The 17,117-nt window shown below is 43.5% G+C and overlaps 1 protein-coding gene across 1 annotated transcript in view; it reads left to right on the forward strand.

The window, feature by feature from the left end:
• Positions 1-17,117, forward strand: part of NR2C1 (nuclear receptor subfamily 2 group C member 1) — a 54,451-nt gene that overhangs the window by 21,093 nt on the left and 16,241 nt on the right. The window contains 5 exon segments of the mRNA XM_084794408.1: positions 604-751; positions 839-929; positions 2,069-2,253; positions 2,984-3,146; positions 16,324-16,445. Coding sequence (XP_084650534.1) covers positions 604-751; positions 839-929; positions 2,069-2,253; positions 2,984-3,146; positions 16,324-16,445 — 709 coding nt within the window.

Consider the following 17,117-nt stretch of genomic DNA (forward strand, 5'->3'; position numbering starts at 1 on the left):
CTGTAGTTTTTACAAAATTCTTACAGATCCTTCATGTTGTGTAGATGAATGTATGTGTAATACATATTTATTTCTTAACTAGAAAGGCACCACTTAGGCCTTTTTTATTAGTATGATCTTCAATTGGTCAAGTTTCTTTTTCTTTAACTGTGTATATAAGGGACGTCTCGCTTCAGTCTTTCTCCTCAATAGTGAGGCTTCTTAAGAGTCCTGTTTTCCACTGGGCGTGGTGGTGCACGCCTTTAATCCTGGCACTTGGGAGGCAGAGGCAGGTGGACCGCTATGAGTTCGAGGCCAGCCTGGTCTACAGAGTGAGTCCAGGACAGCCAAGGCTACACAGAGAAACCCTGTCTCGAAAAACTGGAAAAAAAAAAAAGGGGGGGTCCTGTTTCTCTGCCATAGGAGTGCTAAAATAGAAAGAAGTGAGAATAAGACGTCAGTTGACCAGTTTTACAAATAGCGAGTGACATTGTTGAATGTGCAGACTCTGAAAAGATAGATGGTCATTTTGAAATCCAGCCGGAAGCAGTGTCTCTTAGCCATGTTGGTGATAAGAAATTTAGATTTAAAATTGTGGTGTAATTATCTAACATGTTCTTATAGCCGTTCAGTGTGAAAGAAAACCCATAGAAATATCCAGAGAAAAATCTTCCAACTGTGCAGCTTCAACAGAAAAAATCTACATCCGCAAAGACCTGCGAAGCCCTCTGGCCGCCATGCCAACCTTCGTGACGGACAGCGAGACCGCCAGGTGCCCTACCGCTGACATTAAGTAGCCGGTCATTTGCTTCTCGTCCCAGATCTAGTAAGGCTAAAAGTTGTCCTTCATTTGTGACAGGTCATCTGGACTGTTGGATTCAGGAATGTTCGTGAATATTCACCAGTCTGGAATAAAAACAGAATCAGATATGCTGATGACACCAGATAAGGTATGTGGCACAATTTAAAGTGCCTGCCCCCCTCACACCCACCCCCTAACCGCCCCCCTCATCCACACCCCCCTAGCCCCCCCTCACCCCCTCTCACACCCACCCCCCTAACCCCCCAACCCCTCTCACACCCACCCCCCACCCCCCTCACCCCCTCACACCCACCCCTAACCCCCCCTCACCCCCTCACACCCACCCCTAACCCCCCCGCACCCCCTCTTACCTCCAACCCCCTAACCCCCCCCCCACTCCCGTTCTGGAGTTTGAACTTTTAATCCCCATGCTATAGAGCAACAATTCCTGTTTTCTCTTTTAAAAGATTTTATTTATGGATGTGAGTGTTCTGTCTGCATGTATGCCTTTACTCTGAGCCATCTTGCTGGCCCTAAAAAGATAGGAGGTTCCTGGGATGAGACTTTCTTCCACCTGTATTGGACTCTGCCTCTGCAGCACTCACAACCCCAAAGTCCTAGAGCATCGTTCAGTGGAAAATATATGCAGCATATGTGAGGTTCTTGGTTCAATCCCAGCACCCGAAAATGTAATGCCAAGCACTTTAACTACCGGTGGATCTCCCCAGCCCCAAAAGGATCTCATAAACCAAAGATTGCATATATAAAAGCCTTTGAGTTGGAAATATATCCAAAAGCTCATGTGTCTCTATGAGAAGTTACTAAGTGTCAGTCAACTCATTGCTTTGACGGTTGAAAGGGCCAAAGACTGTGAAGAACTTCCCTGCCTTTCCTGGGCAGTGGCTTCAGCTGCAGCTTTGGAGAGACTTTAGTTCTGTCTTTTTTTTCTCTGTCTCGTCTGTCTGTCTGTGTCTGTGTCTGTGTCTGTCTCTCTCTCTCTCTCTCTCTCTCTGTGTGTGTGTGTGTGTGTGTGTGTGTAGCCTTGGCTGTCTTGGACTCACTTTGTAGATCAGGCTGGCCTTGAACTCACAGTGATCCAGCTGCCTCTGCCTCTGCCTCTGCCTCTGCCTCTGCCTCCCAAGTGCTGGGATTAAAGGCGTGCGCCACCACATGTGGCGATTTATTAATATGCTTTTATTTTAGTATTTCATAACCTAGAATTTGATATTTGGATTTGATATTCCCACTTTGCAAAACATTAGTGCTTTTTTAAATTTTTTCTTAAAGGCTGAATCACACCAGGGAGACTTAAGCACACTGGCCAGTGTGGTCACGTCATTAGCAAATCTTGGCAAAGCCAAGGCCCTTTCTCCCAGTGGTAGCGATATGCCTGTAGTGGAGAGCTTGCGCAATGGTGATGCTCCCTTCTGTGCATTTCATCACGATGGCCAGACCAACAGTGATGTCTCAAGGTAAGGGCTGTTTGGTGTCGGTGTCATCTCTCCAGGTTTCCTTTCAATTGATCAAAATGTTTTTGCATTAAAGTCTATCTATAAAAGTTCCTGAAAACAGTATTTCTTTAAGACTTAGGAAATGTAGGGCATCGTAAGGGTTAACCGAAAATCTGCCTTTAGTGCAGCCTTGCTGAGCCTTCTCCTGAGTTTCATGAGCAGTAAGTGCATAGCATAAAACAACTGCTGAACTCTGACATAAATAACTTTCTCTACACATGGAGAGATTGGTACTCCGGTAATATGCAATACTTCAAACTGCACCCACTAAGTTCCATGTGTTGATTTTGTGATGTGGATAATCACAGAGGTCACTGCAACGCAGCAGTGTCATACAAGAAAGCTCTGGTTTCTGAAGCCTGCCTAGTTGTTGTTGTGGTGCCTGTGCGTACCTCTCCTAGACGCTGGCACGGGGTGGGGGGGGGCGGTCCAGGGCCTCCTGTACACTACACAAACCTTCTGCCACTGGGCCGCACCCCTGCCCTATTTGCAGAAGACTTTTCAGGCTTAACCCTCCCTCTCCATAGTCCTGGGTATGGAACCCGGGCCTAATGCCTGCCTGGCAGACCGTCTCCTACTGAGCTAGTTCCACAGCCCTTTGACTTGAATCATAACTGCAGAATTTTGTATAAGAATTTCGTTTTATTGATGGAGATTGGTCATGCTCATAGCCTGTGATGTCTCCCTATAGGGCATTTGACACTCTTGCCAAAGCGTTGCCTCCCGGAGAAAGCGCAGCCTCCTGTCAGAGCTCCGTAGAGGGCGTGGAAGGAAACATGCATCTAACCGCTGGCGAGTCGGGCTACATGGAGAAAGAGGGGCCACTACTCAGCGAGTCGCATGTAGTTTTCAGGGTATCTTTATTTATTAATTATTTTTTAATGTTATGTTACTGTTCGATTTTTATCTTCCTTTCAACCGTCAAAATTTGCCTGCCACACTTTTAAAGTTAGAAGTACCCCTGGTAGAATTTTGGAACTGAAACCTAAACATGCTCGCCCTGCTATCGAAGACAGTGGGCCAGCTTGCTGTCGGTCAGTCATGGTAGTGCAGTTAGTTGGTTAGATTTCAGAAGCCATTGCTTTTGCTTTCATTAAGCATGGACATCCATCGTGAACTGAATATACTGCTTTTGTTCAATCCGTGCCTGCTACTCTCTTAGCATAAATTCGTATCTGAGACCCAGACCTTTTGCTCTTATGTTAGAAATGTTTAAGATAAACATGATGAATGTGTGAGTTACCTTTCTACCCTACAGCATTATTGTCTGAGGGTGCACGTGATGCATTTTAGTGTTAGGTTTTTAGCTGTTAGTACTTTTAAAAACCATTTTGGAAAAGGAGCATTTGAAATTCAGTTTGTTCCCCTAAATACATCTTGCAATGGTGCTGGGCCCTATGTATATAGATAGCCCTACGTATATGGCCCTACCTATGCTAGGCAAGCGCTCCACCACTGCCCCTCTCCTCAGCCTCTGAACAAGCTCATAAAACAAGCAAAACAGGTAGACCATTAAAAACATACATACATGCATGCCTACATACATACATATATACATACAAAGCCTAAGAAATAACTCTTGAACAATTGATTTGTTATTCAAATTAATATGCTGAACAGAGCTGTGGGTGTGGCCCCCCACTGAGACCTCATTAGCACCACAATTGACCCCTTACTTGGATCTTTGCTCTGCCAGTTGTGAATGCTGTTAGAAAGGCTTGTGCTGGAGAGAGATGGCTCAGAGGTTCAGAGCACTGACTGCTTTTCCAGAAGTCCTGAGTTCAATTCCCAGCAACCACATGGTGGCTCACAACCATCTATAATGTGATCTGATGTGCACTGTATACATAATAAATAAATCTTTAAAAAAAAAAAAGAAAAGAAAAAAGAAAGGCTTGTGCAAAATAATTGAGTGGACATAGCAGTCCATAGCAGTTCTGGAACACTTGAGAATGATTTACGATAGATTATAAACTTTTCTACATTTCTTAGGAAAACACTTACAACTATCAAGTAAGTGTCTGTACTGCAACTTAAAATAATGGACAGAAAATAAGTGTATCATAAGGCAAAGACTATAGACATAAGATTGGTATGTCAAAATTCAGCTTGGTTGAAATAGCCACAGAAAATGTTAACCATGGTTTAGTAAGCCGGGCATGGTGGCGCACGCCTTTAATCCCAGCACTCAGGAGGCAGAGACAGGTGGATCGCTGTGAGTTCGAGGCCAGCCTGGTCTACAAAGTGAGTCCAGGACAGCCAAGGCTACACAGAGAAACCCTGTCTCGAAAAAACAAAAAACAAAAAACAAAAACAAAAACAAAAAAAAACCCTATGGTTTAGTAATTGCTGCAACATGATATACCAATTAAATACATCAAAGAAACCAGTTATCATGTAAAGTTTTACTAAAAATAACAGAAAAAATTCAAGTGGTTTGTTTTGTTTTTGTTTTTCGAGACAGGGTTTTCTGTGTAGCTCTGCCTGTCCTGGAACTCACTTTAGAGACCAGGCTGGCTTCGAACTCAGAGGCCTCTGCCTCTGCTTCGCAAGTGCTGGGATTAAAGGCTTTGTTGCCACCATCTCCCAGCTTCAAGCCTTTTATCTGCACTGCACAAAAAAAAAAAAAAAAAAAAAAAAAAAAAATATATATATATATATATATATATATATATATATATATATATGTATATATTCACAGATGATAAAAGAAAAGATAATGAGAATAATTAATGCCGTGCTTAAAAGTTACTGTTGGTGGACAGTCAAGGGTGGGGCGAGGCAAAAATGCTCTTTCCCGTTGTTCTTTCATATTCTAAATAAAACACATTCTTCTGTGCTCTGAGTTTCGTTTCCCCACTCTGGACTTAGATCGGAGGAAGGACACAAGAGAGATGGAGGCAGAGCCCCCGTACAAGCCAGGACCAGCGGCTGCTTTAGAGAGGAGCTGTTCAACTTCCTTCCTTTGGTTCATACCTTTAATTGTATGAAATAAATGCTTTGGACAGAGAACTAAACAAATCCAAGCTTTGACTGTTCTTTCTGAATTTGGTGGGTTTTCTCTCTCTCAATTTTTTCTTCTTCTTTTTAGGGGAAGGTTTTCGAGACAGGGTTTCTCTGTGTAGCCTTGGCTGTCCTAGACTCACTTTGTAGACCAGGCTGGCCTCGAACTCAGAAATCTGCCTGCCTCTGCCTCCCTGAGTGCTGGGATTAAAGGCGTGTGCCACCACGCCCGGCTCCATGGCTGTATTTTAAAACTCTTTTAAAGTTCTAGTTTGAATTGTCACTGTAATATCATCATGTTCTGTTTATCTTCTCCATCTTTCCTGGGTTCTGAAACTAGCATAATCTTTGTTTAAAAAATCAACCCATTATGTCCCTTGACAACTTAAAATGTAGCAAGACCCTGTCCTAAAAATCATTATATTCTGTAGCTGCCATTGCTCGTGTGGGATTCAGGTCAGGCTGTGTCACGTGACCTTTTCAGGCCCTTCACACTCCAAGTCGTTTTCATCCCTTCTGGCACATGCCATTCTTAACCCTGCCCACACATCTCAGCATCCAGATGTGAGTGCTGAGATCCAGATGTGAGTGCTGAGACCACAGCTGCTGGTGCTCACAGCAGCCCAGCAGTCACCCGAGTGCCTAATCCAGAGTCACAGAACCTCGGAGGAGAAGCCATGTCTCTTGACAAGTCAAATGTGTGGGGGTTTTTTGTTTTAAGTTTTATTCTGACAGTTAGAATTTTGACCTAGAAGCCTCACTAAAGAGATACTTGCCAAAGGCAAGTAAGGAAAACATACCACTAGTATTTTCTTGTTTAAAAGGCAGCTTAAAACTATTTGGCAACGTGTGCTGAGGTCTTTTTGGAGGGTGTTGTTTTCTTTTGTGGATTTCTGTCTGTTACTTTGGCTTTTGTGACAGGGTCTTGCTGCGTAGCCTATGCTGGTTGTGAACTCCTGGTGCTAGTAATGTGCTGTGATGACAGACAGGTGCCGCCACGCCTAGCTCACCAGCGTTCTGTGTTGTTCTGTATTGTTCTTTTGTAGCACCCCTTATCCACAGCACCGAGTGTTCTGTTAGAGTAGTTCACCTAAGTTTTCACTCCCCCGACTCACCTCAGGCAATTCTGAAATGCTACACTTCCCAAAACGTTTGCACTTATCCCTGTGTAAAAGCAGCTACATCCTTGTTTCTAAGGCACTTGATATTTGCTTGCTTCCTTTAATTGTTTTGTGGGTCTGGGGAAGATGGCTCAGTTCCTAAGTGCTCCATATAGCGTGAGGACCCAAGTTCAGGTCAGCAGCGTCTGAAACAGAGCATCAAATAGATGCGCGTGCTCAGAATCCCAGCTCCCAGGAGAGGTACCGGAAGCTCCCTGGAGCTCACTGGCCATAGGCTTGCTGTATCAGTGACTTCAGATTCAGGGAGCAACCCTGTCCCAGGAACAAGGCGAGGTGCCAGCGGGGAGATGACTCAGTGGAGTTTGACCCCCCTGAGACGCACAGTGGAGAGAATTGCTTTCTGAAAGCTCTGCTCTGTCCTGCACAGCACATCATGGCACACACCCATACACGTATGCACATAATCACATGCACACCATGGCACACACCCATACACTTATGCACATAATCACATGCACACCGTGGCACACGCCCATACACGTATGCACATAATCACATGCACACCATGGCACACACCCATACTCGTATGCACATGTCACATGCACACCATGGCACACAGCCATATTCTTATGCATGTATCATATGTACACTATGGCACACACCCATACTCGCATGCACATATCAGATGCACAATAATATAAAGAAAAACTGGAGGGTAATAGAAGACACTCCACATTAACCGCTGGTCTCTGCATGCACTTGCACACATACATGAAGGTATGCATACATCTCTCTCTTTCCTCCCCCTCTCTCTTCCCTGCCCTTCCTCCCTCTACACACACACACACACACACACACACACACACACACACACACACACACAGAGAGAGGTATTTTTAAAGAAATGTTTTCGGTTTTCTGAATTATTTTGTTGTGAGTTTTTTGTTTGTTTATTTGTTTGTTTTTGCTGCTCCAGTAAACACAGTTTTGTTTTTTGTTTTCATGAGTCTGCAGGGATTGTTGGCTGATAGAATCCATTCTTAGCATGCGCAAGGCCCCAGGGCTCAGTCCTCAAAAGACAGTCTGTAGTTCCCCATTTTCTTTTCTTTTTTCTTTTTTTCTTCTTTTTTCGTTTTTGTTTTTAGGTTTTTTGAGACAGGGTTTCTCTGTATAACAGTTCTGGCTGTCCTGGACTCACTTTTGTAGACCAGGCTGGCCTCAAACTCACAGCGATCCACCTGCCTCTGCCTCCCAAGTGCTGGGATTAAAGGCATGTGCCACCATGCCCGGCGCCCCCATTTTCTTATATAGAATTTAAACTATCTGTTTCCCTGCCTCATCATTTGGTGCTGTCAGTATTAATAAACAGGTAAATCAAGCTGGGGTGTAGCTCGGTCAGTAGAGCATCTGTCTAGCATGCATACATAATGCCCTTAGTTTGCTCCCCAGCACTACAGGTGAAAGTAACATGCTTAGTGTACCTGAGGTCCCACCTTCTTTTTTTTGTTGTTGTTGTTGTTGTTATTGTTGAACAATGGTTTGTTTATTTATAGGTCTATGAGGCGACTGAGTTGGGTCAAGTCATAAATTAGAGGTAGATGTGGGCCTGAAGATGCAGGACACTGTATGGGCCCACAGTTTGGGGTATGTGCCATTTTCTGGAGAACCTAGGACATCCTTTCTAAGCAGGTAGTTGGATTTCCTTACCTGGGAGAGAGACTGGTTTAGGCAAATGTCAGGAGGAGTGTAAGGGTGGAAAGCAATGAGGATGTAGCAAGGGCAGCGATCAGGATCAGACAAGGTCTGGCAGGCAGCGTTGTCAGTCAGAGCTGTTGAGAAAGCACTCCCAGCACGTGAGTGTTTTGTTGTCCTGAGGATGGTGGCACTGTGGAATTCCACCTTCTTTTTTTATCCTATTGAAAATAATATTTTTCTTACAATCTATTCTGATCATGGTTTTCCTTCCCCCATTTCCTCTATGTCTCCTCCCACCCCATCCTTTTAAAACAAACAGGAGAAAAAAATCCAAAGAAACCAGAAGTAAAAAGAAGCACAAACACATACACACGACATAAAAACAGAATTTGAGACCACAATAGACAAAGAAAAGGCAGTCCCATATTCTACTCCTATAAGTAGTAATTAGGGAAACCTAATTCCACCTGATTTTAAACGAAGACTTTTTTTTTTCACTTAATTTTAAAATTGAAAATAGATCCTTTGCTCATACAATACATCCAGACCCCAGTTCCCCTCCCCCCTACCCCACCCCCACTTTCCCCAGCTCCACTCCCCCTCTGTTTCCCTTCAGACAGGAGCAGGCCTCCAAAACACAACAACCGAACATGACAAAACAGGACACAATAAGGCAGGGCGAAAGCCTTCATATCGAGGCAGCCCAATGGGGGGAGAAAAAGAGTCCTAAGAGCAGGCAAAAAAAAATCAGAGAGTCATCTGCTCCCACTGGTAGAAGTCCCACAAAATCACCAGCCTAGCAGCCGTAGCATATATGTAGAGGACCTGGTGCAGACCCGTGCAAGCCCCATGCTTGCCACGTGAGTCTCTGTGAGCCCGTATGAGTGCTTAGTTGACTCAGTGGGCCTTGTTCTCCTGGTGTCTTCTGTCCCCTCTGACATGAAGTTCCCTGAGCGCTAAGGGGAGGGACCTGGTGGAGACCCCCAGTTTAGACTCTGCATAATGTCAGGCTGTGGCTCTATGTACCCGCTCCCCTCTGCGGCTGGAGGAAGCCTCTCTGGTGACCACTGGACAAGGCACTGATCATATTTGTCTTTCTGGATGATTTTTTTCTAGTTTCACCCATTTGCCTATAAATTTATGATGTCATTTTTTTTTTAACAGTTGAGTAATACTCCATTGTGTAAATGTACCACATTTTCTTCATTCACTCTTTGGTTGTGAGACATCTAGGTTGTTTCCAGTTTCTGGCTATTACAAATAAAGCCACTTTGAATATGGTTGAGCAAGTGTTCTTGTAGTAGGATGGATCGTCCTTTAGAGATATGCCCAAGAGTGGTATAACTGGGTCTTTTTTTTTTTTTTTGTACAACTGGCTCTTGAGGTCGATTGATTCCCAATTATCTGAGGAGCTGCCATATTGATTTCCGTAGGCTCTGTACAAGTTTGCACTCCCACCAGCATTAAAGGAACGTGCCCCTTCCTCCACATCTTTGCCATCATGAACTGTCACTTGTACTGTTGATCTTAGCCATTCCCACGAGTGTAAGGCAGAATCTCAAAGTAGTTTGATTTTCATTTCCCTGATGGCTAAGAGAATGTTGGACATTTTGTTGTTGTTGTTGTTGTTGTTTTGTTTTTTGTTTTGTTTTGTTTTGTTTTTTGAGACAGGGTTTCTCTGTGTAGCCTTGGCTGTCCTCGACTCACTTTGTAGACCAAGCTGGCCTTGAACTCACAGTGATCCGCCTGCCTATGTCTCCCGAGTGCTGGGATTAAACGCGTGTACCACCACGCCCGGCTGTTGAATATTTCCTTAAGTGTTTCTCAGCTATTTGAGTTTTCTGTATTGAAAATTCTGTTTAGATCTGTAGCCACTTTTAATTGGATTATTTGGTTTGTTGGTGTCTAGTTTTTCTTGAGTTTGTTTGTTTGTTTTAATATATTTTGGATGTTAGTCCTATGTCAGTTGTGGAATTCATGAAAATCTTTTTCCATTATGTAGGCTGCCGTTTTGTCCCATTGATAGTATCCTTTGACTTGCAGAAGCTTTCCAGTTTCTTGAGGCCCCATTTATTAATTGTTGATCTTAGTGCCTTGGCTGTTGGTGTTCTTGAGGAAGTTGTACAAGGCTATCCCCCACTTTTCTCATCGCTCGGGTTCAGTCTATTTGGTTTTATGTTGAAGTCCTTAATCTGAGTTTTGTGCAGGGTGATAAATATGGGTCTGTTTGGATTCATCTACATACAGACATCCAGTTTGACCAGCACCATTTGTTGAAGATGCTTTCCCTTATTCAGTGTGTATTTCTGGCTTCATTGTCAAAATTCATTTGTCCATAGATGTGCAGATCTACGTCTGAGTTTTCAATTCCATCAATCAATATTGCCAAGAGCCATTCTGTTAAAGGAGCTCATTAGGCATGTAGGCTTTCTAGGAGGTGATCCAGTATTTCACAGGGTCTGTACCATGATGCACACCCAGAATTGCTTCAAGCCTCTGTCTGACACAATGTCAAGAGCCATTGATGTGGGGAAGTTTAGTAGGCATGGGAGCTCTCTGGAAGGGATCGGTATTTTGCAAGGTCTGTACTGTGATGCACCCCAGCATTGCTTCCAACCTCTGACAACCTGATCAGTTGTGCACTGCTGCATCTCTCTAAAATCTGGCATTAGAGCCAGGCTTGGTGGCTCATGCTTTTAATCCCAGCACTTAGGGATGCAGAGACAGGTGGATCACTGTGAGTTGAAGGCCAACTGGGTCTACAAAGCGAGTCCAGGACAACAAAGGCTATATCCAAAGCCAGCCTGGTCTACAAAGTGAGTCCAGGACAGCCAAGGTTACACAGAGAAACCCTGTCTCAAAAAAACCAAGAAGAACAAATATCTGGCATTGGTGTAAACTGTCACTTTCTGGGTATTGACCAGCTCTGATTGAGCAAACTTCCCACAGGATCTTGTCGAGGATGTACTGTTGTTCAGATGAATTAATCCCTGATTATGGAATTCCTGATTTGATTCAGATAGTTTGAAATTTTTAAATTGTTTTAGATATTCTAAAACAATTTTAGAGAGTTTATGGCTACAGTAAATACCTTTGTGGACCTCCAGATGCCGCACTAGGGGATACCCTTGAAGCAGATTTGTGGCCTCAGATAAGCCTTCACTCCAGATGGCACCATGAATCACCATAAATCTAGGCATGAACCCAAGATATAATGGGGCTACCTAGAAATGTCTAAATTAAATACAAACCTTAATGTCTAAATATATAAATTGTTCTGTTATAATTTCTATACCTTGTCACTTTGTGACAACATATGTTGTCATTTTAAATGTGCTCTGTTTCTTAGAATGAAAGACAAATAAGCCAGGTGTGGTGGCACACACCTTTAATCCCAGCACTCAGGAGGCAGAGGCAGGTGGATTGCTGTGAGTTTGAGGCCAGCCGGGTCTACAAAGCAAGTCCAGGACAGCCAAGGCTAACACAGATACACCCTGTCTTGAAAAATCAAAAAAAGGGAAAGAAAGACAGATAAAATTATTGTTCTGAAATCATTATGAACTAAGAGATAGCTGGATAATATATAGTTATCTCAGTCCTATCTAATTGAAAAGTCATATCTTCTTGTAAGTTTAAGACCCTGTTAACCTTTAGGCCTTGTCAACCTTTGTCATAGGAACTTATGTAATAGATACATAGATAAAACATGTTTATTACCTTTCAAACATGTAACCTGTTGTATTTTAGAATTCATCTGTTTTTGTGATTAATTGCCCTTTTTTGACTATGAGGTAATTCCCCTTTCTCAGAAGTATAAGTAAGGTGAAATTGGGAAGCATAACTTCAGTTGAAGTTAAGATGCCTAACTTCATCCACATTTTCTCTTGAATGTGTATATGTGTGTGTGAGTGGTTTATTTTCTATCTCTCTCATATTTCTTATTTCTCTATAGATTCACAAATAAGTTAGCAGACTCAGGACTTTACCATCAGCCTTCTAGGGCTAGCAGGTGTAAGTTTACATTAGCTTATTGGAGATCTCTGCAAAGAGGCCTATATACAGATCAAAGAGCCTCCTTTCCTGACCCCCCTGCAGTTTCCAGCTAGAAGCCGCTTTTACAGCCTCAGCTATAGGAAAATTGTGGTCAGTTTAAATTTCCCTCCTTGGCCACAGTACAGCCAGTCCCTGGACAAGGAACCCCGGGCTCCTTTTCCTCTGTTGATCTTATGATCTATGAGCATGGGACATCTTTCCACCTTCTGATATCTTCTTCAATTTATTTCCTCGGAGACTTAAGGTTTTTATCAGACAGGTCTTTCACTTGCTTGGTTAGAGTTACTCTAAGATATTTTATATTATTCGAGGCTGTTGTGAAAGGTGTTGTTTCCCAAGTTTCTTTCTCAGTCCATTTGTCATTTGTATATAAGAGGGATACTAATTTATTTGAGTAATTTTGTATTCAGCCACTTTACTGTAGTGTTTATCATCTGTAGGAGTTCCTTGGTAGAATTTTGTGTGTCACTTATGTACACTATCATATCATCTGCAAATAGTGATGCTTTGACTTCTTCCTTTCCCATTTGTATCCTCATTTCCTTCAGTTGTCTTATTGCTCCAGCTAAAACTTCAAGTACTATATTGAACAGATACAGAAAGACTGGATAACCTGGATAACCTTGTCTTGTTCATGATTATAGTGTAATTGTTTTGTGTTTCTCTCCATTTACTTGGATGTTAGCTACAGGCTTGCTTTATATTGCCTTCATTGTGTTTAGGTATGTCCCTTGTAGCCATAATCTCTCCAGGAGAAGTGTTGGATTTTGTCGAAGGCTGTTGAATCATCCAATGAGATGATCATGTGGTCTTTTTTCTTTCAGTTTATTTATATAGCAGATTACATTTACTGATTTTTGCATGTTGAACCATCCCTGCATCTCTAGGATGAAGCCTACTTGATCATGGTGGATGATCTTTTGTTGTTGCTGTTGTTATTTGAGACAGGGTTTCTTTTTGTAGCCTTGGCTTTCCTGGACTCTCTCTCTGTAGACCAGGCTGGTCTCAAATTCAGAGAGATCCACCTGCCTCTGCCTCCTGCTGAGTACTGGGAGTGAAGGCGTGCGCCACCACCTCTCGGCAGGTGTGGTATTCTTGATGTCTTCTTGGATTTGCTTTGCAAGTATTTTATTGATTATTTTTACATCTGTGCTCATAAGGGAAATTTGTCTCTAATTCTCTTTTTTGTTGAGTTTTTATGTGGTTTGGGTATCAAGGTAACTGTGGCCTCACAAAATGGATCAAGAATATTCCTTCTGTTTCTAGTTTGTGAAATAATTTGAGGTTGTAATTAACTCTTCTTTGAAAGTCTGGTAGAATTCTGTGCTAAAACTGTCTGGCCCTGGTCAGGAGACTTTTAGTTACTGTTTCCATTCCACTAGGGGTTATAGGCCTATTTAAATTATATATATATATATAATTTTTAAAGTTTTGACATTTATATGGATGGATGTTTTGCCTGCATGGATGCCTATGTGTGTAGTGCCCTTGGAGACCAGAAGAGGGCGTCAGATCCCTTGCCATTGGAGTTATAGAAGTTGTTAGCCACAGTGTGGATACTGGGAATTAACTGGGCCCTCTAGTCAGGCCACCTCTATTCTTAAGCAGTGAGCCATCTTTCCAGCCCTTGTTTTTTATAGTTTATCTGACATTTATAGAGAACTTTTGTATTTTATTGGTGAAAACTCTTTGATCTGTTTGGTATCATAGCTACTTTTGAGAACATGATCAAAGCTGTGTATTAATCCCCTAGGAAATCTCACTACTGGGAGTTGGAAAGGTGGCTCAACCAGTAAAGCCTCCCACGCACAAGGGCCTGAAATTGGATCCCAGAACCCATGTTAAGTAAACCAACAGGGCCGGCCGTGCTGCCACCTGCTTGTGATCTCAGCTCTGTGGACCCAGAGTCCAGCTTCTCTGGGGTCCCCCAGCCAGCAGCCAGCCTAAAGAACCAGCCTAAACCAGCCTAAAGAGCCAGCAAGAGGTTCTTTCCCCACAAGAGAAGATAGACGGTGTGATGTGTTAGGAGTGGCCTGTCCTCCAGCCTGCCCTTGACCCTCGCACTCCCATGATGCGCACACAGGAACACACACAGGGAAAGAACATTACACGAGGTGTAGCTCCACAGCCCCACCCCACCCACAGGCAGCTGCTGTTCCCTGTTGGGAGTCTCCCTGCCCTGCCCTTGTTCCTGTGTCCTGAGGCACTCTCTTCAGCAGAAACTGGGTCATCTACATTTTATTTTGCTTTTTTTTTTTCCTACTTAGATGTCTGTGAGGCTTTTGTTCTGTTTTGTTTTGTTTTAGAGCAAATCTTGCCCTGTAGCCCAGACTGCTTAGCACTTGCTGCATAGCCCAGACTGGCCTCAATGTCAAGGTCGTGGTCCTCCTGCCTCATCCTCCCAATCTGGGACTGCCTGTGTGCACCACCATGCCTGGCAGATTTTTTTTGTTTTTGTTTTTGTTTTTTTGGCTGTCCTGGACTTGCTTTGTAGACCAGGCTGCCTCTGCCTCCCAATGAAGCAGAGCCACGTTGGACATCCTTGCCTATGACTTTTCTGTGTATGTGTAAGCATTTTTGTAGAATAGATTTAGAAACAGTGCCCAGGACCAGCAGTGTGGCAGATTTTACAGTTTATCAGATTTGGGGGTGGACATTCAGAGTTGTTCGTGGTTGAACCCTGCTGATTCCCAACACCCAACATGTGATAATGTCTGAAACATCAAGCATTGATCCCCAAAATGGTTCCTAGTTTCTCTAGTTTTGGACTAGGGCTGTTCAACAATGTTTAAGGTCACAGATACAACCCAGTTTTCTGATTTTGGTAGATTAACAGCCAGATTCCCTCTGCTTTGGCCTATCAGTCACAGTGAGTCCCCATTTCCCTGGTCCTCACTGAGGTCAGTACTGTGGCTTCAAAACAGGAAAAGTGGTCCTTCCATATGTCACATGTAGTAATTGCAGCTTGCCTTAAGATTTTAAGGATGCTGGGGCTGGAGAGATGGCTCAGAGGTTAAGAGCACCGTCTGCTCTTCCAGAGGTCCTGAGTTCAATTCCCAGCAACCACATGGTGGCTCACAGCCCTCTATAATGTGATCTGATGCCTTCATCTGGCCTGTAGGTGTACATGCAGGCAGAGCAGTGTATGCATAATAATAAATAGATAAATCTTTTTTAAAAAAGATTTTAAGGATGCTTTCAGAAACATTTTGATAGAGGATTTATTTTCACTGTGGTCAGACACTTAAAAGTAACTGTCTCAAGTCAAACTGGATATTACTTTTACAGTTGTTTGTTTATAACAACACAAACTTATAGTCAAACTTATTTTTTTGTTTATAGTAAAATAGCCTTTGAGTTACTTGCCTATGAACATAGTTTTCCCGTAGAACTTTTTTTTTTTTTTTTTGGAGACAGGGTTTCTCTGTATAGCCTTGGCTGTCCTGGACTCGCTTTGTAGACCAGGCTGGCCTGGAACTCACAGCAATGCACCTGCCTCTGCCTCCCTAGTGCTGGGATTAAAGGCGTGCGCCACCATGCCCGCTTGAACATTTTTTTTTTAACATGCCTTTGTAACATTGTTTTAGGCTAGGGCCCTGCTGCACACACTTGCTTTTTGAAGCTCTGAAGGAGTGTCAGCATTAAGCGCTGGTTCCCATGGTTTCTTCGGCCTCCATCAGGCCTTCATCATGCCCAGTAGTTGGGAGCATGCTCTTCTCCGTTGGCACCTGGCAGACCTCTTTCATACTCACCACTCTGCTGTCTCTGCCGCCAGCGTAACCGAAGGGCCCTTCAGCATCTAGGACTGCTTCTGATACGGAGATTGACTGTGTCCCATCAGTAGAGAAGGGACAGGGGAAGAAAACACATTGACGCCCCAAGATAGTAACTTCATGAAGTAAACCAGACCATGTCTGATAGCCATTAGGCGAGAGTCGGTTTGCCCGGATAGTATGTTGACAGAACTTAGGATCTGCTCCTTCCTACTAAGCACTCTTATGATACCCAGTGGCTTGGATCAGTCCCATACTAGGTCTTGTAGGCGAGGATACAGGACCCCTATACAATGTGTTATATTTATAGTCAAGGTTTTCAAAGAACTGATAATTGTAGAACTGTAAGTCATGAGATGATTTACCCTGATCCCTGTTCACGCTAGCTCACCATGCCTTCTCCTATGCCCGAGTACCTGAATGTGCACTACATTGGGGAGTCGGCCTCCAGACTGCTGTTCTTGTCGATGCACTGGGCACTTTCCATCCCTTCTTTCCAGGCGCTAGGGTGAGTGTTTTTGACGTCCTTGCATATAAATGTGATTTTTTTTTTAAATGGGACACGTGTATCTAAACAAGAACTTTATTCGGGGAGACTCTGTTATTACAGTAAAAAAAAAATGGTCTGCTATTCTATTTATTTGGCAATTCATGATAGCTAACTACAGTTCTCTATTAGTTCTTGTGTGGAAGAGTAGCTGTGTTTTAGAGTTTGAACAAGTTAAAAGTCTGGGTAAGTGGAGAGGACAAATTGTGACAATAGCTAGCTGCCTTCCATTAGCTCAGTGATAGGAGTGTTTGGGTTTTAAGAGAGGCACAGTGGTCACAGTGGTTAAGAGCACCGTCTGCTCTTGCAGAAGGCCCCAGTTCTGTTTCCAGCACCCACCTGGTGGCTCACAGCCTTCTTTAAGTGCACGTTCAGGGCATCCGACGCCTTCTATGCCGGCAAAGCACACATGTATACATCTTAAAAGATAGGAATGCACGAGAACTCAGGTATGTCCAGCCTCACGGCCATGGGCCACATATACCCCAGGGCGGCTATAAGTGCAGCATAAGATCATATAGCAGGACTGGAGAGTTGGCTCAGTGGTTAAGAACACTGTCTGCTCTTCCAAAGGTCCCGGGTTCAATTCCCAGCACCCACATGGCAGGTCACAACTGTCTGCAACTCTAAGAT

Source organism: Acomys minous, assembly GCF_964271855.1.
Source record: "Acomys minous genome assembly, chromosome: 9".
NCBI lineage: Eukaryota > Metazoa > Chordata > Mammalia > Rodentia > Muridae > Acomys > Acomys minous.